This window comes from Buteo buteo, chromosome Z, assembly GCF_964188355.1.
Source record: "Buteo buteo chromosome Z, bButBut1.hap1.1, whole genome shotgun sequence".
In the NCBI taxonomy this organism is placed as follows: domain Eukaryota; kingdom Metazoa; phylum Chordata; class Aves; order Accipitriformes; family Accipitridae; genus Buteo; species Buteo buteo.
This window is the reverse complement of record NC_134204.1, coordinates 84,818,398-84,843,577: the sequence shown is the minus strand read 5'-3', so window position 1 is coordinate 84,843,577 and position 25,180 is coordinate 84,818,398. Positions and strand designations below refer to the sequence as shown.

At 36.7% G+C, this 25,180-nt stretch overlaps 1 protein-coding gene across 1 annotated transcript in view; it reads right to left on the bottom strand.

Annotated features, from left to right (window-relative positions):
* Positions 1-25,180, bottom strand: part of ADGRV1 (adhesion G protein-coupled receptor V1) — a 284,803-nt gene that overhangs the window by 201,848 nt on the left and 57,775 nt on the right. The window contains exons 34-52 of the mRNA XM_075019382.1: positions 22,496-22,626; positions 22,124-22,223; positions 19,832-20,011; positions 18,117-18,280; positions 17,408-17,501; positions 14,656-14,734; positions 13,903-14,041; positions 13,242-13,383; positions 11,954-12,216; positions 10,223-10,398; positions 9,390-9,514; positions 8,040-8,206; positions 7,815-7,958; positions 7,232-7,339; positions 6,489-6,741; positions 5,386-5,532; positions 4,958-5,180; positions 4,275-4,479; positions 3,164-3,310 (exon numbers count right to left, since the gene is read on the bottom strand). Coding sequence (XP_074875483.1) covers positions 3,164-3,310; positions 4,275-4,479; positions 4,958-5,180; positions 5,386-5,532; positions 6,489-6,741; positions 7,232-7,339; positions 7,815-7,958; positions 8,040-8,206; positions 9,390-9,514; positions 10,223-10,398; positions 11,954-12,216; positions 13,242-13,383; positions 13,903-14,041; positions 14,656-14,734; positions 17,408-17,501; positions 18,117-18,280; positions 19,832-20,011; positions 22,124-22,223; positions 22,496-22,626 — 2,987 coding nt within the window. The remainder of the gene's footprint in view (positions 1-3,163; positions 3,311-4,274; positions 4,480-4,957; positions 5,181-5,385; positions 5,533-6,488; positions 6,742-7,231; positions 7,340-7,814; positions 7,959-8,039; positions 8,207-9,389; positions 9,515-10,222; positions 10,399-11,953; positions 12,217-13,241; positions 13,384-13,902; positions 14,042-14,655; positions 14,735-17,407; positions 17,502-18,116; positions 18,281-19,831; positions 20,012-22,123; positions 22,224-22,495; positions 22,627-25,180) is intronic.

The window sequence follows — 25,180 nt, the reverse complement described above, 5'->3', positions numbered from 1 at the left end:
GTAACTTGATGGATGACATATGAGCTGCTGTATTGTCCTTCCAACAAATGTCTGGGTGGTTGAAGTCACCCATAAGAACCAGGTTCTGTTGACCTGAAGCTTGCTCAAGTGACTCAAATATTGCTTCATTGGCCTTATTTTCTTGGTTTGAATGTCAGTAGCAAATGCCTACTGTTAGATCCCCCTTGGAGACAACTCCTCTGATCTTGACCCAGAGGCGTTCGATAGAGCTTCCACTATTACTATAGTCAATTTCTATACTTTCTAGGTTCTTCTTAACATAAAGCATGACTCCTGCTCCTCCTCTTCTTCCCTGCCTGCCTTTAGGAAACAGCCTATAGCCATCCACCACAATTCTCTCGTCATATGAGTTGTCCCACTATGTTTCAGTTATTCCTACGGTATCATAACTTTCTGACTGGGCATGGACCTCCAGTTGCTCCTGTTTGTTCCTCAGGCTGCGTATATATATAAAAGAAGTGTACAGAAAAAAATATGAGACCCAGAGAGACAGGTGGCATAAAGAAATGCTTTGAGAAAAATGCAATGTGGTAAAATAATTTGAAACACAGGCCACAAACCAAGAAATAATTCTCAATCAGAAGCATAATAACCAGAGAGACCAAATTCACAATTGAAAATGAGTCTATGATTCTGTGCAAATTAGTTTGGTATAATCAAGCTACCTATAGCTGCTTTATAAACAGGCATTCAACCTGAGACCTCTTTATGACAACTACACTCCAACTTCAGGCAAAACAGCTCAGTTGTTTCAAAGTGATCATACATCTTCATTATCACAGAATCACACAATGGTTGAGGTTGTAAGGGACCTCTGGAGATCACCTAGTCCAACTGTCCCTGCTAAGAACAGATTCAACTACAGCAGGCTGCTCAGGGCCATGTCCAGCCAGGTTTTGAATATCTCCAAGGACAGAGACTTCACAATCTCTCTGGGTAACCTGATTCAGTGTTTCACCACCCTTACAGTAAAGTTTTTTTACTCATTTATAAGTGTAATTTCCTGTATTGTGTCCATTGCTGGCACAGGACACGGCCAAGAAGGATCTGCCTCCGTCTTCTTTTACTCTTGACCCCACATATTTATGCACAGTTGTAAGATCATCCCTGAGCCTCCTTCCTATGTCAGATGCTCCAATCCCTTCATCATGTTCATGGCCCTTTGCTGGACTCACTCCAGTATGCCCATGTCTCTTGTACTGGGGAGCACAGAACTAGACCCAGCTCTCCAGATGTGTCTCACCAGTGCTGAGTACAGGGGAGGGATCACCTCCTTCAACCTGCTGGCAATGCTCTGCCTCAGACCAGTATGCACACATAGCTGACTCATGTCAACTTACTGTCCTTTGTTATATACCTTTCAAATTATTCAAAATTACCTGTCTTCACTGAGGTTTCTTGCATAACACACTTAAGACCCTCTCAAAGATTAAAAAGAAGCAGAATCAGTAAACTGCTGACAGCTCAGCATCCTTTCTTCAGCAACGTACTGGGTCTGGCTGGGCTGGAGTTAACTTTCCCCACAGCAGCCCATATAGCACTGTGTTTGGATTTGTGGCTGAAATGGCATTGATAACGCAGCAACATTTTGGCTACTGCTGAGCAGTGCACTCACAGTGTCGTAGGTTGAGATTGGGCAAGGGATTAGATGGGGACACAGCCAGGATAGCTAACCCAAACTCACCAAAGGGATATTCCATACCACATAGTATCTATCACGCTCAGCAATAAAAGCTGAGGGTAAGGAGGTAGAGAGAACACACAGAGAAGTGACTATTTGTGGTTATGACATCTGTCTTCCAAAGCAACTGCTACATGTAATGAGGATCTGCTTCCCAGGAAGAGGCTGGACATCTGTCTCCTGATGGGAAGTACTGAATAAATTCCACTTTTTGCTTTGCTTCCATGCACGGCTTTTGCTTTTCTTATTAAACTGCCTTTATCTCATGATTTTCCACCTTATTTTCTTCCCTGTCTTGCTGAGGAGGGGGAGTAAGAGAGCAACTTGGGGGGGGTTGGCAGCCAAGGTCAACCCACCACATATAAATATGTCAAAAGAATGATGAACATATAATATTTATTAAAATCACTGCCAATTGAAGAAATGTCCAGTCAACGGTTTTGTTAATTTTTTTTTCCCAGATAAAATAATTGAGAAATGCTTTGTGTATCTATATTCTTCTTATTTTTAAATTCAAAGGGCCATTTTTAAATTCAAAGGGCCAGGCACTTGATTAGGTCTCTCTCAACAAGGAAGATGCGTCTATAAAGACTTAGGCTACACCTACGCTGAAGGAAAAACAGAAATTTCCAGCAAACTATTATACCTTTACTTTATCTTTCTGTCTCTTCCTACCTGCAAACGTGTGCAGGGAAATCATGTAGCATACATCTGGAATGCTCAAGGAGTACCTTAATAATTTCAGTATGACTGTTTAGGCATCCTTGATTTCCCTTCTGTTGATTTGCCTCTCTTACCTCAGACCCATTATTGCCAGGTGTAAAGTTTATTTCTACAGTCTTTTGGCCGTTCCTTCCCTCAGCTGTGGCTTGTGCTACAGCTCTACAGCCTCAAAGCCCATTGTGTCTTCTACAGACGGCCACGAGGTGGAGGCCCTTGACTTAAAGAACCAGGCATCTGTCGGTCCTAAGGCATACCAAGAGCTTTGGCTAGCAGGAAACACTGGGTTTTAACACGGCTGGAAACCTAAACAGTCTCAGAAACTGAGAAAATTGGGATTCGTCATATTGTCCTGGGCCACTGAAGTTCTCACTTGTATTGGCAAGGTCAGGACGAAGAGCAAACACTCCCAGATTCCCACCTATGCAAATGATTTGACACAGTAGCTGGATCTTGCAGCAGGAAGAAAGGAAGATGGGAACAGGATACTACAGATACACATTTCTAGTGCCTGGACAGCATTGCACTATCTGGTTCTAGAAGAGCAAGAGTGATGCTGCGGTGTTATGTGCCAGCCAGATGTGCAAACTGCCAGAATCAGAGGAAAGGACCAGGAAGCAGGAATTAACAGAAGAGTCGGGCAATCTAACATGCACTATCCTTCTCCCTCAGTACATCTGCACCTATTGTCTGAAACAGAACAGTCAGTGCTTCTCTAATATCACTGATGTGATTACATACCATTCCTGAAGCTGGAAATACATCACTTATGCTCCCATTAGCAATCCACTCTACTGTAACTCGTCCATATGTTCCTATTAAACGTTCAATATTCAAGGTGATTAAGCTGTCCTGTTCGATTTCTTCAACTTGCTTAAATAAAGAACTCTGGAAAATATAAAGTACCAGAACCATAATATTATTTTCTTATAAAGAAAAGTTTCTTTAGGGATCTGGGTATTCAATGGGGGACAGTGACATTGGGCATCAATAAGTTAATCTACTATTAAGTAGCTAAATACATGTTCATTGAATAAATTTATATGTCCTAATTTTCAGAGGTACTCAATACTCCAGATTTCATGGATGTAAGAATTTAAAATGTCAGGCCTCTTTATCCTAAGTCAAAAAACCCAATGTTTTTTGTTATTTTTTTTTAGTACATTATTGTATGTCCAAATTGTGTGAAGCAGATAACAAAACAAGTGGACCTTCAAGAGAGACATAGTTTTGCTGCTGTTACTTCACTGTTATTCACCCTCCTCACACAAGTCCAGATGCAATGTTTCATCTACTAATGACTCTTCTGTGTTTTATATCTTTAGTATGCATTTACTATATAGCTGTCTAGATACCTTCTACAGTGTTTGATGATTTAAGAATTAACCACTCCAAATAATACCTTCAGTCTGACATCTTTTCCAAAGAAATTATTCTGTTCTGGCAGACTGGTTCATCTTGTGATGTAACCCAAATAGTATCTTTTTCAGGGGAAAAGGATCTTCAGACTTGTTTACTTAATTCCCTTGATTAACCAACCAGTAACAACTCTATGGTGATATCATATATGCCATCTGAAAACTGAATTTTTAGGATGTTGCAAAACCAAGCTGGTAAACTAATGTGTTAATCTAAATGTAAGGGGATTATAAACATCTCACAAAAGGGACAGACTGTGGAACTGATTTTCTACCACTTTTTGTTCTATGTAATCACACAGCAATGCTGAATGGATGTTAAAAAGCTTCTAACTCTCCTGTCACATGCTCGAGTCTACAGTTTTTGTACATTTTTGTTCCATTATTCAGAAATTATATATACATATTTTAATGATTTACCTTAGAAGTTTTACCTGAGCAAATGCAATGACTCCGTAGGCATTGTCATTGGAAGGAATAATTATGTTAACAAAACCATGAACACCAATCTCTGCACCTCCCTTAGGGTTTTTCAACCACACTTTGAAGCATTCTTCCTCCTCTGGGATGATGTCATCCAGGACATTGACTGCTATCACAGCTTCCATGTCCCCAGGCTCAAATATCAATTCACCTGAACTAGCATAAAAACACACACATCAAATAATTATAAACTGAGTATAGCTGATTAATGAACTTTGAAAGCACTGCTGTAAATTTAACGAGCATTTTTGGAAGTGAAATTATTGTTTATATTACTGAGGAAGTAATTAAGGTTTAAAGGTTGTGGGTTTTCTGTTGGTTTTGTTTTTTTTTTTTAATTACAATAGATCATAGAGTAACTGAAATTTATTATGAAAGTAATTTAATTTATCCTAAACAAAAGCTTTAAAAAAATCAAGTCATAACCGCAAGTCCTTTCTTGCCATGTTTTAAAGCCATTTGTGAGGCTCTTTGACTTCAGGTTATCTTAAATCTACCTGTGAAAAATTCTCTTTGGTGTTAATAAGCACACCACACACAGAAGTATAGAACGCTCTCTACTGTAACAAAAACAGTATCACAGAAAAAGAAATGCAAGAGCTAGGAGAAAGTTATATAAAACAAAAAAACCTACCTAGGTATAAAATCTGACTGGTTGGAGATAGTGGTCAGCTCATAAATGTGGGAGTTGGACTCTACGGACAGAGCAATCAAGCTCTTGCTGGAATTCAGAGACCTTGCAGTAGCTGAAGTGATATGATCCGCATATGGGCCCTCCAGCATTACAGAGAACTGGTTCCCTTCTGAGTTCCAAGAATACAGTGTTGTTGTGTCCTTACCAGATAGAAGGATGTGAACTACATTGAGCAAGGAGGAGAAAAAAGAAATATTCAGCGATATATTTAAAAGTTCTCCTTGTAATGCCAGAAATGCCATTGGTAGTACAACGATTATAGTAACTTTTAAAGTCTGATAAATAATACGAAAAAATAAGCACACATATTTCTGCAATTCCAGCATTATAAATTAGGATTTGAACAAATATTTTCATTTAAGTCTTACCTAAACCTGAAGGAGGCACAAAAACATGGATGTTTCTTACAGAGCAGACTGGAAGGGATTGAAAGTGTCTAAAGGTAGACTGCCCTGTCTCCCAGATGAAAATTTCAGAAGAATTTCCAGATTCTGCAAAGGAGCAAAATGACAAAACTTGCATTATTTTGCTGCCTGTTAGCTAAATCGCACACTGGTGGCCATTCAAAAGGCAGAGTTTGGCAGCTTTAATTACTAAATGAGAATAATTATCACATTTTCCTTTTTACTTGGTGTTTTACTAGGTGGGTGCTGGTCTTTTCTATCAGATAGCTGGTGATAGGATGAGAGGAAATGGCCTCAAGTTTTTCCAGGGGAGGTTTAGATTGGATATTAGGAAAAATTTCTTTACTGAAAGGGTTGTCAGGTATTGGAACAGGCTGCCCAGGGAAGTGTGCAGTCACCATCCCTGGAGGTATTAAAAAAGCGCGTAGACAAGGCACTTCAGAACATGGTTTAGTGGGCACGGTTGACAGTTGGACTTAATGATCTTAATGGTCTTTTCCAACCTAAATGATTCTATTATTCTATAACTCCATAGTATGGCTGATCTCCACAGGATGATTCATCCACTGACATCATTTAAGGGCTTTTCTACACACATTCACATATAAGGACACTAAGATTCCCAGTAGACAATAGCCAATTGCAAAGAAACCTATCGACTTCAACAAAAACTTTTCAATAGGCATAGGGATGCAGTCATAAAACAATGCCTAAAATGTCATACTTGTAATAAAAACCACATGTGTTTTGCTGACCAATGATCTTTGCATATCACAAAGCTCAGAAAAGCTTAGAAAGGGTGCAATCAGCAGCTAGATGAATAGTTGTTATTTCCTATTGTTCTTGGGAAAATATTTCATTAGTTTCATAAGTATTTGAGAACAAACACAATGCTTTAATTTTCTGAGGGACAAAGCAGAGATTTCTTTGATAAAATGCTTATCAGTGAATTGTCACTCCCTAGTAATACTTTAATACCCATCTAAACTCCTTCACCCCAAATGCCTTTGCTACCAAACAAGCCAGCATATACTTAGCAAACTCAGTGTTCAGCTTCTGCTAAATACCTTTTGCAATAATTAAATAGATATCAGATCCAGAAATCCAGGCCTCCATATGTTTTATTTCTTTTGCTGGTAATTGATGAAGATTCCTAAACTCATTATTCAACCACTGGTACAAGAGCATGTTCTGGCTGGTATTTGATAAAGAAACTAATAGGTACATAATGCCTCCTCTAGGAAACAAGGCTATGTTCAGAGCTCTGTAAAGTGGAAGTTGATGATGCAGCACAAATATATCTTTATTCCACTGGAAAACCTGTAGAAATATAAAATACTTTTTTCATTATAAATTTGTAATTAGCACCAAGAGAAGACAAATTAAGTGTCATGATGAAAACCTGGGAATATAGTGAACTGAATTCCTGATTTCTAAGGTGGACCCTACATTAAGGCAGAAGCACACTGGTAAGTAACTATCTTGCTGCAAGCAGCTGTGCCTGTTCTTCAGATTAATAGGTTTATGGTCAGAAGCTGTTACTGTTCTCATAGGTGTTTAACATGCTAGATTTCAAAAAAGAAATAACACTAGCAATAAAATCAGATCAAATGTAAATTATATGTTAAAGTAGAGAGTATTGCTACATTTAAACAAGCCTAGAATTTTAAGTCTTATAAATCTGTAATAGAAATGTAAGTAATTTTTCAGAAAAATATACTTACAGTTTTTTTATCCTTCATATTTCAAACTCAAAACTAACCAACTACCCTACCCACATCAAAGCCAGGAAAGACAAGTGTATTCTAACCTGAATAGAACTGGAACTGGTTGTGTGACTCACAAAAATCAAATAGTCTTCTTCATCCACAGCAAAATGTTTCACATGTCTGGTATCCAGAATAGAAAGTGTCTGTATCTGTGAGGGAAATATGACAAAAATGGTGTTTGGAAGTCACTTCAAGTGACAAGTTTATCCATATATACACATACTTTTAAAATTTGCAAAAGTACATATAAAACTATATATAAAATATATAAAATTACATATATGTAATTCTACAATTTTCAAAATATGTCTACATATGTGGGGTTAATTTACAAAATTAATATAACTTAGCACACATTTTTCAGAGAATGTTTTATGACTTGAGTGCTCCACAATCTCTTTCCTTGCTTCCTAGGTTATTTCCCCCACCCCGCAAAATATAAGTATAAAAACACAGTAGACAAACAGCTGTAAATACTTAAATCACTGAAGTCATGCAGAGTGTTAGGGCCCCAAACTAGCTGAGCACAGAGTGCTTTTTTCTAAAACATGGCTGGACTAGAGGGCCTCCCGAGGTCCTTTCCAACCGCATTATTTTATGATTTTGTAAGTAAAACAGATTTACCTTCAACAGCCTGTGTCCAGGCATGAATGCATAGACACTGTTGTTGGAAGCTCCCTGCCTGGCTCCCCCATGAGTAATCACAAGGTAGGGAGAGGCACGGATTTGGAAAGGCACACAGCTCTTAGGATTCCACATACTGAAATTCTGAGGGAGGAATAAAAAATAAAATTGAGACTTAAATTCTTTATTAAGTAGCATGCTTGTTGTTTGCAAGCAAATATTTACCTCGACAGGAACAAAAACTCCCTTCCATTGGTAGACAGTAGAAAACGTAGCTGGAGGCATACGCAACAGAATACCATACAGGATTTCTCCTGATGTAAAGAAACACCAGCTAGACACTGACTCTTCCACAAAACTTTGCAAGACAGACAGGACACTGATACTACCTCCTGCAATATAATAAAAGAAAATACTATTTATTCTTGAGGTCTTTTTCAATGCCATTTTCATGGCATTGAAATAATTTTCATGATTTACTTGCCAAAACCAGATCTAGTATCAGAAATGCTGAAGTTGTCTCTAAATAGTTCGTATAAGTGTAAATGCACAGAAATGTTACAGTACTGAAGATGTAATGAGAGTTAAGCAATAAATGTATTCTTCATATATTACAATTGCATATGGAAGATGCATAGGCAATTTGAGTCTGATTCAGAACAATTCAGTTTGGAATTTAGCTAGTGAGAAAATTAGCTAGATAGCAAGTAGTGAAAAAAGTGACAAAGAAACTACAAAATGTATGTGTTTGTCCTTCTTCTCTCCCCTGTCACAACAAGCAGTCATGGCACTAAGATTCTTAAACTGCCTAAACTGTTTGATTGGCTTACAGGAAAAAGCACTGCATTGTCAGAACTAAACTCCAAGAGCTAAATTCCCAATCCCACACATAGGTTAGACCAGCTGTTGAGCCAGAGAGGGTATTCATCCATGTTCAAAATCAGATATTTCATGTTTTGCCGCCTTAGTTTCAGTCTGGATTAGTAAGCAGCTATTCATGTATCAGTACCAGAACAAAAAATGCTTAGCATGGAAATGGGAACAAGTGGGCAGAGATGGAAGGATGGCTTCTTTCAATGGCAGTGCTGACTTGGACCAGATTAAAGTGTTCATGAAATTCAAGTGTTCATCCTGAGACTCCCACAAATGCATCTCAGTAGGCACACTGGGAGATATGATACAAAATGTGTGGTGGCATTTTTTCAGGCTAAGGCTATGTCAGGTTTATATAACGTGTGTCTCTTATACCATGTTAGAAAAATCCAAAGTTACTAGTAGTAAAGAACAGATTTTACTAAACAAAAGTCTAGTGACAACAACGTTCATATAAGCAGCAAGGAGAGCAATACAGATTATTGAAACCCTGGCAGAAGTAGCTGATGACAAGGTGACTCTTAAGCAGCTAAGCTCTTTTATCTAATGAATTTTGACATGCTCAGAAAAATATTAATTAACGTCATCAAGTCTGAATATGTGAATTTACATTTCAAAGTTACATCTCCTATATGTTTGGCTAGTCTCTTGCTACCTCCACTCTGACAAAAGCCGTGGACACTCTTGATAAAGTGAACGTACTTATGCCAAATGCAGTATCCGACAATGTCTCCCACTCAACACTCACAGACACGTTGAGACCGTTAGTCCTTGAAACTTTCAAATAAACTGTAGTATTGGCTTCTTCAATTATGAGGAAATTTGTCCTGAATGTGAGAATTGTGAAAATAAAGAAAAATGTATTATTTTTATTGTATGCGAATAAGATCCTTACAGTACAATTCCAGTGCAGAATATACAAAAGAAATAAAAAGAAAATATTAATAACTGGGTTTGCTATCTGATGGACTCATAACTACATTAATGTAGGTCGTCCAATATTTCTTACGACAACACCTTGGGAAAATCATAGGAAATTCAACAAAATCTTAAACCAGACTGAAATTTAACACACCAGCTGTAAGCTTTAAGCTGAATGATTTTTGAAAATGTCATTCCATATGGTTCATTTGCTTCTGAAAAACAGCCTGGAGTGAAAGTGTATTTTACACAAGCTTAAAAACAAAAATAAATTAAAAAATGTATGACTCCCTGGGCACTGATCTGAGGTTTGGAGCTCTTAACATGGATTACTTTTAGTGGAGTGTTTAGGGACTAATGAAGTACTGTTTTATGAAAAAATCCAGAGAGAAATTGAAATTTTTAATGATGAATAGTCCATCTTAAGTGTTTTTCTGTTCCTTTGTATGGCAGTAATAGTATTTGACAGATAGTGTACTTTTTAAAATTACAGATGTTTTACAATTGGATTGCTGAATTTCTTTAAAGGGATTTATAAAAAAAAAAAATTGTGAAGAAATACCATCTCTATTGAACATGAAAAACCTCCCTTTAACTGAATCAGTGTTTAGTACCTATTTGTAACTGGATAGATGCTGAAAAGCCCTAGTGGAGCCTGGTTCTGTAATACTGTAATCATAGTTTGTACTCTTGTGCCTAGTCTGGCTCCTCCAGTTGGATTGAACAGGGTGACAATAAAGTGTTCATCCATTTCTGGTTCTTCATCCAGTATTGCAGAAATATGCAGCGTCTGACAAGAAAACAAGCATAGAAATTGTTGAGACTTGACAGCTAATGATGACACTACCCTATCAGACCATGCTACTCTTTTACTGTACGCCTTTGGATAGCACAGCAGGAGAATAGCAGCTCTTGAAACTGGAGAGGGCAGAAGTGAGGCAAGGATGGTTCAGGCTGAGGTTCTAAAGTCATCCCTCTGGTGACCTCCATTGGTGCAACACTAAAACGAGCATATCCAAATTTTTTTTTTCCTTCTCCTTTTTTCTCCTCTCATCCTAAGACCCTCTGAAATGTAATAGGTTTTGATCCTTTTTTTCATACTTCAGTTCTCTACTTATTCCACACATTCTTTGGTAATTCATAGTCCCTGTACAGCAACCTGATCCCCTAACGCAGCTCAGTCAAGCTGGTTTTAATTTACTTTAGTTGGCAACTAAACTAGCTCCAGGGCAACAGGGTAATTCCACTAGTGGTGCTGGGAAGAAAAAAGGAAAAAAGGCAAGAATAGAGGGATGTTTGAAATGCGCTTTCTCTCTTCTTGGTGTTTCTTTCCCTCTACTGCACCACTGCGGATGAGAATAGCATCCTCTCAAGGTGGTCTCAAATTAGCAGAGAATTATCTAGAAATAGGTAGGTGTTTTCACTATCATTTGGTGCTCATTGTCATCCTTCCCACTACCCAAACAAAAGTTACAGAGGTATGCATAGCTTTGCTACAGAAAAAAAAAGTTAGTAATGATTGATCTGGAACTAAACTGAAGCTTAGGACCTTTTAGAACCCTATTTACTTCTGCAACAAACCATATTTAGAGACTGTTTAAAGAAGTCTTTGACTTCCCACAGATCTGCTGCACAGGCCAGCACTACAGTTCCAAATGCATTTATGTGTTTCCAGAAAGGTTTGTTTCAGATTCTACCCCACCAGCCATAATGTGCTAACCTGTTACTGACCCTAGCGTCACTGACAAAGTAAAATAAAATAAAAAAAAACCCTGCCATTAAACTTCAGAAGGGTCAGGATTTCACAAAGATAAGCTAGCTCTTTCTCTAGCTGAAATTCTTGTGGGGACGGTACAGAGGCAGTGAGCTTAATAGTCCCAGAAGAATAAGTTATTTTCTATTCCTAGGACACTGAGACCTGTTCACTTTTTGCATTTGCTATAGCATACCCTGTTCAGTTCAGACCCACCTAAGTATCACGTTACAGAACAGGATTTTTACTTCAATTTTAACTATTTACACTTGTAATTTATCACATAATTTCAAAGTTTGGGTTTTCAGCTACATGCTGAATACATACAAAGAAATGTTCTTATGCATACATAAACATTATACACCCATTATATTGCTTCCAGTTTACCTCAACTATTACAAAGAGAGGAATATCTACAGAAGAGCGCATTTAATGTTTAGGCACTCCCACTGCCATGACTCAATTTGCTCTGAGAATGAAGGAAAACATAAGAAACAAATAAATACAAGAAAAAAACACAGACATTTCTGAAATCTTTCCAACAATTTCAAAAAAGCTTTCTTCACTTCTCTGGTAATAACAATCATATTACCTTGAATCTGACTCCCTCTTCCAGCACAATATATCCTTGAGAAGGGGTCAAATCCACTGATGCCTCTGAAGAATTAATTTCACTTACAAGATATTGAACAGTCACGGTACCAAATATTCCCTGAGGAGGTTCTCTAATAATATTCAATACTGCAACACTTTCCATCAAATGGAGAGCCGTTTGCTCTCTTAGGAAGAAGTGATCGCTGTTATTGAATGACAAAACTCCATGGCCATCATCATTGGCAAGTATAGTAATTGTGGCTTTTGAGAAATAAATAATGGAAATATTCTTTAATTAATATAGTAAAATATAATTGTACATATATACAAATAAAATACATACAAACACAAATCCATTCTTCCTTTAGTGTATATATAATGCTTTTATGTCCATGATAATACTTGAAAAGAATATGTAAGTATTTTACTTTATCTAGGAAGATTTCTAGGCAGGAAGAATCTAGACTCTCTTACTAAAAAGTTCACTTTCACACTTTTTGATTCCTTATTTTACATATTATCTTGTTAATTGCATAGACTTCATAGGGATGTTTAAGAACTTTCCAAAGGAGTATAAAGATCTACCATAGCAGGGTGTCATGGTTTAACCCCAGCCAGCAACTAAGCACCACACAGCCGCTCACTCACTCCCCCTCCTCTCAGTGGGATTGGGGAGAGAATTGGAAGGAAAAAGGTGAAACTTGTGGGTTGAGATAAGAACAGTTTAGTAGAACAGAAAGGAAGAAACTAATAATGATAATAATAACAACAATAAAATGGCAATAATAATAATAAAAGGACTGGAATATACAAAACAAGTGATGCACAATGCAATTGCTCACCACTTGCTGACCGATGCCCAGTTAGGTCCCAAGCACCGATCCCCCCAGGCCAGCTCCCCCCAGTTTATATACTGGGCATGACATCACATGGTATGGAATACCCCTTTGGCCAGTTTGGGTCAGCTGTCCTGGCTGTGTCCCCTCCCAACCTCTTGTGCCCCTCCAGCCTTCTCGCTGACTGGGCATCAGAAGCTGAAAAACCCTTGACTTAGTCTAAACACTACTTAGCAACAACTGAAACCATCCGTGTGTTATCAACATTCTTCTCATCCTAAATCCAAAGCATAGCACTGTACCAGCTACTAGAAAGAAAATTAACTCTACCCCAGCCGAAACCAGGACACGAGGCAATGGTGTTTTCTGAAATATGATTATGCAGAAGAATGAAATTAAAATGACTGCCATACAATTCCAAAGAACAAGAATGTTAAAACTAAGTTTTACCTGTTGTGTTCTCTCCTAATTCCAACCCCAGAGAGGGATTTGTTAATATTAACTGGAATTTCTCATCACCTTCAGGAATATCATCATCAAAAATCGTAACAACAACAGATTTATTCCTTTCTCCATCAGCAAAAAACAGAGTCTAGCATTGAAACACAGAAATCATTGAATACTTAACAGCTGTTAATAAACACAGAATTTTCCAACTAAGGCAAACAATTGTCTTAAATAGAAAGGAAAAGGAGGCAAGAAGAGCTATAATCTCTATGTCCCTTACAAATTGATTGAAACAGAAGTAAAAAAGTTCAGCATATTGTAGAATGAGGACAAGCAAGAACAATTTACTTTCACAGGTCTGTTGTAAAAAATATGAAACCTTGTATGAAATCTTATATGCTCTTTTCCAAGCAAAACTCTATTGAGATAGATGTCTGAAAGTTTACAGTGTGTCTTGTAAATAAAAATGCTTCAGTATTTTAAAAGAAAGAAACAGTAAAATACAAAGACTAATTTTATCTCATTCTATTCAGATGACCAAAGCAATTGAAACAAGTTGAAAAAATCTAGCTGCACTACTGATCATTCTGCAGAATAGACAAGAAGACAATGTTTTGATGAAGCTGAAGGAATGAAAAATAGTAGACTTAGTTTTGCTTCTTACCCTTGAGGTCACATTAAAATCCAAACCCAGCTGTGCCTCCAAGTTTTGGGCATAAAAAAATACAGACACGTTGCCATATGAACCTCTGTTTCGGTATGCCATTATTGTCAGATTCCCATGAGATTCATTAACTTCAAAACTAAAACAAAAAGCAAGAAAAATTCTCAGTGCTCACTGAGCATGTTCGTTTGAATAAGATATAGATAGTTGTTATACTTTCAGTTCAAATCATTCCCTCTGCTTTATAAGAAAAAGGTATCATCACAGTATCAGCATCATTACAATGGTCTAATACAACCTTTTTACCTTTGTTTCTTATCTAAATGGAATTAAGCTATATGACATTGTACTTTTTTCCTGGTTAGGAGTGGCAGATTAAGCCCGTCTATGTTCATGGATGCCTTCTTCCTAGCTCCTGGAAGTTAGTCAGAGAAAAAGATCTGGGAGATGCCAGTGTGTATCATTACATGGGTGTAGAGGCTGGGGGAGTGAGGGACGTTCACAATATAAAAGGACAGCAGTGAAAGTTAAGTACATGGTGGCAAAAGATTTCTGAGTAAACATACTGTAAATGTTGGGTTTCAGTGTGGGAATTATTTTAACACTTTCCAGTTCTACTGAATTGAATGATGCTTTTCCATCTCAAAGATCTGGCCCTATTTTTAATAGGAGTTTTACTGTTAACTGAAAATGAAAATAATCTGGCAACTCCAATCACTGACACAGTGAGTTCTTCAAGGAGACAAGACTTACTTGGTAGTTTCCCATTCAATTACTCCGCTTACTCCATCACTAGCATCAATAATAATTTGAGAAGCTAAACCTTCCACATCTAAAATGGAAAACAGGACAAAAGTGAAAGAACAATAAAGTACATTTTCATGATTTTCAAGAATAATAGAAGCATTTCTTAAATCTCTACTAGTTCTGTAGAAGAAATACATAAGTTTCCAAATTGTGGAGGAGAAAATGGTAGCAGGCAAGATAAGATAACTGGAAAGGCTCAAAGAAAATCTGTCCTTACTACATTACTATTAGAACTGCAACACAGTATCTTGAATTAATAATGCATACAGAAAAGACTAAAGAAAATTCAGAAAGCAAAAAACAACACAGAAAAATTAGGAAATACAAAAAGCAAGATTTGTCATGGAATCTTAATTTGTCTTCATTGTGTGTATTATGATGACATGCAACATTTTGAAGACTGTGCCATTTTGAATATGGGAGGGAAAATGAGTAAGAAAGAATAATGAATGATGCAGTATTTCATCTCCTATTCATGTTTCAGTGCCTGATCATAAACCTTACTGGCACACACCTCAGATTCTGCTACAAATACAGAATTATTAATTTCTTTGTAGGCTGTTTATGTACTGTAACATTCTAAGACTCCATTAATACATATGTACCTTCACAATAACTCTGAAAGATTATTGTATGTATTGCACTGTGAAAATACTGAATAATAGATCAAAGCCAGAAATGTCCACTAATTTCAGGGACCAGAACTTGACAGTCAGAACTTAATTCTTCTGAGAAAGTAGTGCCTTGATTTGTTCAGACAACAGCACCGCATGACTACCTTAATTTACTTCAACTTATTTTTAATAAGACTGAAAAAGAAATTAAGAAAAGAATGACAGTTTCTACAACCAAACTGACTCCACTGAATCCGTAGCAAACATACTACAGTTAGATCCATAGGAAAGATTTCTATCTATTCAGATAAAATTGAATAAAAGTGAAAGGTCATTGCCATAAATCCAAATGTGTCACTATGAGGTAGTGATGAAGAACAGCAGTAGCTGCAAAACCTCTACACAAACAGCAGAAATGTTATTGATGTTTAGAAATCCGGAGGGAGTGCTAGCAATTACAGACCTTTCAGCTTCACTCCTAACCCGCATTTTCCCTTGTCCTGTCATAGTCAGATCAGTTCACCTAGGATCTGTAATACTTGGCTTTCAACATCAGACCTCTTATTTCATGTCTGGCATCCTTCACCTCCCCTGATGTCCCACAGCTTAGCAGTTTCTTGTATCCATTAAGTTTACTCCTCATTCTTTCACCATTCTCAGCTGTTGATAATTTTCCTTTTTTTTTATTCCTTGCCCTCTTGTATTTGAGTCAGGGTCTTTCTTCAACCTTTTCTAGAAGATGGGAGCAAGAGAAGCATGGAGAAAACAACAGAACTATCTGTATGGTTGCTGTTTCTGCTTCTTATCAATGAAGCCTCAGATCAGAAATAAAGGTCACCTGAGTTCAGTGTCTTCAACTCTACATCACAGACATACCAGACTCACTCCACATATTGCAGGCACATGGCCATGATAGGAACAGCAAATGTAATATACTACGTATGCGTAGTATTGACTGCACATGCCTATATCGTGTGCAGTACACTCATCTCTTCTGGTATTAGACACCTCCTAGAAATACTTCAAATACAGGGTATGGGATCGCTAGAAATCCTAACAAATGCATTGCACCAACAAGAAGTTAAATTGTCAATCATAACAAATCAAAATATACCAACAGGGAAAAAAAATTAGAAAATAGTCTGATAACAGAATTTGCAGTGACATTTACAATGAGGACAAGTTTTTGCCTCATGGGTTAAAACTATTATCTGTTCATCCTAAGTACATTTAACCCAATGCAGATATTACAGCAGGGTTGAATGGTCACAATTCAAAGAGATTGCCAACCCCTTACAACAGAAGGTGAGACTATACAGCAACCAACACAATTTAGTTAAGAAAAATCCTCTGTAGTTATATGTTACTCTTTTTATGTTTTAGATTTTAGACTCAACTAATCACAGTCTCTACAAATCAGCAATGAGTCTTGCAAGTTACCTTTCAATCTGTAACGAATTAACTCTGTCACTTCTATAGGCATGCAAAGAAAAGGGAAAAGAGTCAAAGAAGATGTTAGAAATAATCAGTATAACTAGTCTTTAGTACCACAGGATAACCCAAGTGCCCTTAAAGCCAATGGCAGCTATGCTACTGAATTCAGAAGCCGAATGAGGAGCTAACTAAGAAAATGATAAATGAAGTTCACTGGAAGAGTAGGAAAACCATAGAATATGACTCCTAAAAGTAAATCTGATAACAAGTAATAAAAAGAGACTTCTAAAAGAGTGAACAAAGTAATCACATAAGTAATTTTTTTTTACATTTTTGTTTCCATTATGTACTTGGAAATGAAAATCAGATTAACACAGTGCCAATAAAACTTTTCAGAAAATTGTTCTCTCCAACTGTTAATGACTAACTCTTCTATGAAAATTGCCTTATAATTTTTCCAGAGCTCAAAAAAGTAAGAAGCAAGTGAATAATGAAAAAGTTTGATATTCTACCATGTTTCTTTCAGAATACCCTTTATCATTGGCATAGTGGGCAAGTAAGTGGAATAATGATCATATGCCAGAGTAATAAAATCTGCATGCAATTCATATAAAAGAAAACCGAAGATAATTCTGTGTAAGTGGTTTTACCCAGCCTAGGTGGGGAAGAAGTTGAATGGTTCATGATGAGTTCCACTGAAGTTAAATTAACCAAGAAGAATTCTTGCACCTCTGGCACATCATCCTGCAAAACACAAATTCATTACATCCTCTTTTCATTTTCCTCTTAGAAACTGTCACAGAAATCACCAAAAAGCAACACACTAGAAGTCTCTAATATTACAGCAACACTAGAATTAATTTTTTTTTCCATTTTCCTGAAATACTTTTATTGTGTGTAAAATTTATTATCTTGAATGAATTATGAAGACAGACATTATGTTTCATTAAAAAGACTCTGTGGTGAAACTAAATTATTCTTGTGAATAAATTTCTGCCCAGTTTTAAAGACATAAACTCTAACAACTGAAAAAGTAAGAGCCTGTAGCAAGCAATGAATTACACTGTTCTGAATATCAGATAGTAAAGTCTTAACGAGACAGCTTAATTTCATTTATGCATAGGTAGAGCTGTTTTCTGTTATTATTTCTCCTTCTGTGATTATAACATTAAGATTTAAGCCACCTTTCTAAATGACAATGAGATATATAGATTTAAGCAATATGTAGGTTGCAAGCTTCAGGTTCCAAAATATTCCCCTTCTGATCAGTATAGATCATACAGATCTATAGGTATAGAGGCCAATTGTATGATCTCAGATTTCAGAACTCAGTATAGAATGATAGGGTTTAAAGTTTACCTCTAGAATAGTAATATTTATGGCAGCTGATGTTTCTCCTTCTTCCAAAATCAGTGAGTCAGAAACAGCTATATAATCAGCTTCTGGTTCAGCCAAGGTCCCTTCTGTTTGATTACTTAAGGTGAGCAATCCTGGAACTGTGGCATATGTAACATTGATAGCACCTGTTCAATTTGTAACAAAAAACCACATTTTTTTCAATTCTTATGTAATGCTCACTGGAATAGACAAAGAAAAGAGATCAAATGCTCATCCACAAAATGAAAAGCCTAACTGCAAAACAGAAGGATATAAAATTAATCTGGAGCCAATGGAACTTTGTTACTGTTTTTAATGTGCTTTCAGTCCAGCCTTTGGCGATTTGTTCAATATCACAGGACTCAAAACCCATTAGGACCAAAGGTTTTCAGATATTGAGGTGCTGTGGACCACAAATGTTACATTGGTGAAGTACTACCTGGAACTTCTAATGTATTATTAATATCAGGTTTGGTGCCAAGGGAAGTAGAATGTTTCAGGAACAACTGAAAATATCTAAGAAAGGCTCTAAAGACAGTGCTGGGAAATACAGCTTAATAAACCTAGTTCCCTTCCCAGGCAGATTGACATAGACTTCAATAAAGAATAAAAATTAGGGGACACACTGATAAATGTTACCAAGGGAAAAAGTTAACCTTTTTTTTTTTTTTTTTTTTTAATAAAGCCACATCTTACTAAGCTGCCAGGGTAAGCCAAGTTGCAAATTTAAAGAGAGTGATCCTGGAGATAAAATGACAGATGAAATTCAAAGCTAGTCTGTATGAAATAAAATATAAGGTATAAAAGAATCTTAGTTTTAATAAATAATGATGGACTTTAATTTAAGTAAGACATCTTACATTTACTATGGATACTTTTCTTAAAGCATTAGTTTCCTAAGTAGTGTTCCAAAAGTAAGTTAGATACAGATTGATATTTAAAAAAAATGGGAAAACAGAAATTTCATTAAAATGCCTCTACAAATCTGTGTTGTGTCCAGATCTTGAACACTTGTAACTGGTCACTTCACTTCAACAGATACAACCAAAGAAACTAAGAGGGATTATCACTGGGGTCTCAATATAGTCTAAAAAGGTAAATAGGAAATGATTACACGTTATCTCACAATGTAAGTCGAAATTCTCCGGCAACAAACAAAAGAAAATATTTTTGCACACAGCACATTATTGAATTCTGAATTAAGTACCACTTAATTTTATGGATGTCAAAAGACAAATTGATTTAAAACAGAGCAAGACATTCTCAGAGGAGACATAAACTGAATTCAGTGGTCTGAATGCAACTTTTTCCATGGGACATTCCTAAGCTGCCAACTTCTGGAAGTTTAGTGGGGAAATATGTGGGAATGATCATTCCATACAAGCTCCTTTCTCACATGCTTTTTATTTCTTCTGGAGAAACTAACACTTTGAGACAGATACATTAGACATAAAGGTAGTAACCCTAATAGCCAACTTGTTACATCACAGCTCCCAGACTCCTTGCTGTGGAAATGAGGGCTATGGCTCCAGTTTTTACTAAAACTTAGTTTCCAAGCCTGCAGTAAGAACCTAGAAGTTCTGCAAATATCAGTCGTATCCAAGATTTTTCAAAATTTCCAGCCTCCCTGTCATGGCTTTCATTTGCCTAATGATTACCTAAACAGAACTTCCTTTCTCTTGAGTTATTATACAAACCTAGAGATCCAAATTCTCTGTTAATAAAAAGCTGAACCGTTCTGTTTTCCTCTGGAATTAAAACTACCCTGGATGGGGAAGCAAAATTCAAAACTCCATGTGGTTCATCACTAGCTTCTACTGTCAGGACAGCTTCATATCCTTGACTATCCAAAACAGCAGCACCTGAAGAAGAAACTCCTGCAAAATAATCAATGGACAACAGTGAATAAATTGTTATGCAACTAATTTTTCTGTCTTATATTACTGCTATTATTACATCCAAATAACAGTAGGTAACAGTGCAAATGAAATTAAACTAAACGCATTATGTGCTCACTGAAATTTATGGATGGTGTGGAACGTATATATATTTACATTCTATAACAGACACAGGAACATACAATCACAACAGAAATTGTATGCATACTAAGTATACAGTCACAAAACGTATTAAGAAATGAGGAAACTTAATGGGCCAGTGCCAAGTATCAACTGCTCTATACTTCCTCCATTGTAAAACAAAAGAGAAAGTTCTCCCAGGAATTAACTCCAAAAGTTAAAATTACATTCGACTTCTCAATGATTCCATTAAGAAATTACTCTCTTTTCCACATGTTGCTTTGAAGAATAATTGTTGTTCTAGTAATTCATGCTTATCCTGATGGATTACAAGAGTCAACAAATGATTCTGGCAAGTTGGTAAGGCACTTAGCTGCAATACAATCCATGTCCAGGTAGTTTGGTGTTTAGACGTTAATTTCAGTTTAACAAAGGATAGTTCAGAAGGGATGCAGTTTCATGCGTCTTTTCTCATTATAATTTGAATGGCAAGAATAAAATATTCTGACCTCCTTGAATTCAGAGACAGATCAGAAAGCCAGCTTGTGGCATGACAAGATTGCTTTAAAAGATAAAAATATCTGCTTATGTCATGGCAACTGTATCCATAGAATCATAGAATCATTTAGGTTGGAAAAGACCTTCAAGATTATCGAGTCCAACCATCATCCATGCCCACTGAACCATGTTCTGGTGTACCTCATCTACGTGCTTTTTGAATACCTCCAGGGATGGTGACTCAACCACTTCCCTGGGCAGCCTTTTCCAATACCTGACAACCCTCTCAGTAAAGAAATTTTTCCTAATATCCAACCTAAATCTCCCTTGCCGCAACTTGAGGCCATTTCCTCTTGTCCTGTCTCCAGCCACCTGACAGAAGAGACCAGCACCCACCTCACTACAACCCCCTTCAGGTAGTTGTAGAGAGCGATCAGGTCTCCCCTCAGCCTCCTCTTCTCCAGACTAAACAGCCCCAGTTCCCTCAGCCGCTCCTCATCAGACTTGTGCTCCAGGCCCCTCACCAGCTCGGTTGCCCTTCTCTGGACACGCTCCAGCACCTCCATGTCTTTCCTGCAGTGAGGGGCCCAAAACTGAACACAGGACTCGAGGGGCGGCCTCACCAGTGCCCAGTACAGGGGGACGATCCCTGCCCTGCTCCTGCTGGCCACACCATTTCTGGTACAGGCCAGGATGCTGTTGGCCTTCTTGGCCACCTGGGCACACTGCTGGCTCATGTTCATCCGGCTGTCGACCAGCACCCCCAGGTCTTTCTCTGCCGGGCAGCTTTCCAGCCACTCTTCCCCAAGCCAGTAGCGCTGCGTGGGGTTGTTGTGACCCAAGTGCAGGACCCGCCACTTGGCCTTGTTGAACCTTATACAGTTGGCCTCAGCCCATTGATCCAGCCTGTCCAGATCCCTGTGCAGACCCTTCCTGCCATGAAGCAGACCGACCCTCCCTCCCAGCTTGGTGTCATCCACAAACTTACTGGTGGTGCACTCAATACCCTTGTCCAGATCATTGATAAAGATATTAAAGAGAACTGGTCCTAATACCGAGCCCTGGGGAACACCACTTGTGACCCGCCGCCAACTAGATTTCACTCCATTCACCACCACTCCTTGGGCCTGGCCATCCAGCTCGTTTTTCACCCAGCAATCCAGACTACATTAGTAAGCTCAAGTTTGTATTCAGTTACAGGGAAGCAAATAACCACTGAATTTAAACAGTAGAGGTAGAGATAAATCAGGTTTAAAACCAATTAAGGAAAACTGCAAAGACGCTGTGGGTTTTTTATATATATATGTATATACATAAGGAGCAAGCCTTTTCAATAAAATATGAATGAACTTTGCATAGTTTACACCAGCTGCAGTATGCTCAGTTCTACGCTTCCAAAAGGGATTAACAGATATGAAAATATTACTACTAAACGGTAGTTTTAAGATATAGCAGGCTATAGTTCCACATTACCTTCTGTTTTGATGTTGTATAGGATGATCTGGTATTCTTCTTTTTCTTCAGGAATATGATCATCCAGCAAGTGAACATACAATGTTGTATTCAATGTCTCCTATTTATTTTATTGATAAATTGATTAGTCATTATTGTATAAAATACAAGTGATACCACTCTATCATATGTATTTTGAATAACACCTTTAAGAAATGTAAAGTTAAAGTATTGAAAACTATAAACTCACTCCAGTTTAGAACTCCAAGAGTAAAGGTGCAAGTAAATAACCAGACCAAGAAACAAAGACTGCTATAAAAGCACACTCATATTCTCAGCTCAGTTCTAATTGCAATATTCTCCTGTAGCCATTAGCTTTGCTTATGGACTTACCTCAGGAAAAAAGAGTATTCCAGAATAGTTTTCAAAATTTTGTTTTACGTTATGCCCAACTATCTTCCATTCAACAGTAACATTTCCCAGTCCTGGGGCAGTTCTTACAATATGGAATTGCAGTTGTTCTCCTAGGAACAAAGGATAAGATGCAATATTTTGGGGTTTCCTCTCCTACATATCAGTTACAAAAATGAGAAGCCAAAAACATGCATCACTGTTAAAATAATTTTTCTTAAAGACATTAATATTATATGTATAACACATTTGTTCTTAAAACTGAAACAAACAACCCATACCTAAACTCTTTCCTCCTGTTTTTTTCTGGTTTTAGTCTACTGTTGGAAAGAACTATCAAAATGTGAGGGAACCTGGTACAGATGAATAACCTAGAAAGTAAATGCCCATCAAAACATGCACAAACAGAAGAGCAATACCTGTCAGTGAACTGCACAATACGGTAAATGCTGTAAGCACCAGCTATAACACAAATAGTTTTCTACAACAGTTAACTGGCAAGGAATATACATTTTCCTACAACAGCTAACTGGCAAGTAATATACATTTTCCTAACATTTGCAGTGTCTTGTGACTTTAGATAGTGCATGCAGAAAAATGCTTATAATTACCTGTAAGTTCCATTTACGTGAGTTTGAACGTATAAATATTATCAGTGTTAAAAAATATCCAGAAAATGATAATCTTTAATAATTTATAAGTTAAAAATATCATATTTTAAAAATATATTTAATAATTTGTATTTTAAATTTTTAATAACTTCTAATTTCTGGGATAATTAGTATCAATTGACAATGTGCATCTATAAGAAGCAATTATGTTATTTTCCTCATTTGTAGCATTTAACCCAATGGGCACTTTAATTAAAAAGAGTAAACTCCTTAGAAATCTTTGTAAAATGAAGAAAATTTCTGTAATTTTTATAATATTAAATATTTATTAAAAATTATAAAATGTATATGTTTTATATAATATTACATATTTTAAATATGGCCATGTGAAATTAACATGTTATATCAATGTGAAATAGATCAGCAGGTAAAACTGGTAATATTATGCAATACATTCACATTAGAGGACCGATGTTTATTTATAATATGTAAGTGTATTGCATCCATATGTCAACAGCATCTTTCAAGTCTGTGTAATTTAACTTTGCCAGTATGTACAGTGTTGCATTGGCTTTCAAACACATGGAATATGCAGAAATCTGTAATACTGAGATGTCTGGAAATAGTAATACATGATATTTCTTTTGCTTACTAAAGAATGGAGAAAACTAAACAAAAATTTGCCAGAATGTATTCTACTGATGCAAAACAAGAAATCTGACAAACTTAGTTCCATCCTCAACTGACTAAGTCTTTCTTAGTATTCCTATAAACTGACTTGAATTTTTTTCACTGTTGCAAAATCTGGGAATAATCCCCTCTTTTGATTTGTGTTATGCAGACACTTAGAAGCAACCCTGTTGAGAAACATTGAGATACGTCTATGAAAGTGAATGAGAAGAGGTGCTGTTATGTGGCTTCTTACTCCATGGCATAAAGAGCTGAGCAGCACAGCTAGTCTCCCTGATTATGTAATTTAAAGAGCATCAGGTTAGGATGCTATCTGGCTATTCCAGTACATTATATTGCAGGACAGTGTTGTACAGCTAAAACTTGCAGGAACAATTTGAATATTTTCGATATGTGTTTTTTTTTAGGTAAGAAAATATTAGAGAGATGCATGTATATTGGCTACCAATGACAGAGATATGAACAACTAACCAAGAGACCTTAATATAATTAATTAAAATATAAAATTGTGAAGAAGTAATACAGGAATTTTATACACCCATTTTCAAATAAATAGAATTAGTATTTGTTATTCAGCCTCAACATTTCAAACTTCAGTTAAGCCTTGGAGATGTACGAACGTTCAAATCTTTGTTTTAAGTTGTTCCATATTGCTTCTAAGAGAATAAAGGAGTCCAAAATTTATTGACATCACAAGGATTCTGCTTCTACAACCAGATATCTGAGAATAGAGTGCCAGTTTACAGGTTCCCCTGAGGCTAATTTATCATATCGTTTAACACTGCACTTAAATCCATTCTATCTTATTTGAGAATTTTGCATATCCATTGCAAACAAATAAATATTAAACAGCAAAATGGTTACTTTAGTACCATTGCAGAATGCATAATTTAAACAAAGCTTATTTCAGTACAACATTATGTAATACAAAGAATTTTCACTGAAGACTGGGACAAAATGCTTTATGATGCAGAAGCCTATTACACTGTAATCCAAACACTAAGAAACCTGAACCACAATTCATCATAATTACAGACCCCAAGTAGTTTACTACTGACCCACGTTTCTTGGTCAGCTTTACCAAAATGTTTGGTATCCCCATCCAGAAAGAAATACTAATACAAGATTTCTGAAAATTGAAAGTGTTACTAGGTTAACTTCACTATTTTGTTTTAAGGTTTTTAATATTTAACCATGTTATCAATAACTTTAGATTTTTACATTTCTCAGGGAGAAGGGGGCCTCAGCCATCCTCCTTCCTTATTTCAAGCTGCAGTTCATTTTCCTCTGATACAGTCACAGCCACACAATTGTTGCATGTCTCTGCCTGCACTAAAATGCTACCCTTGCCCTCAATAAGGTGATA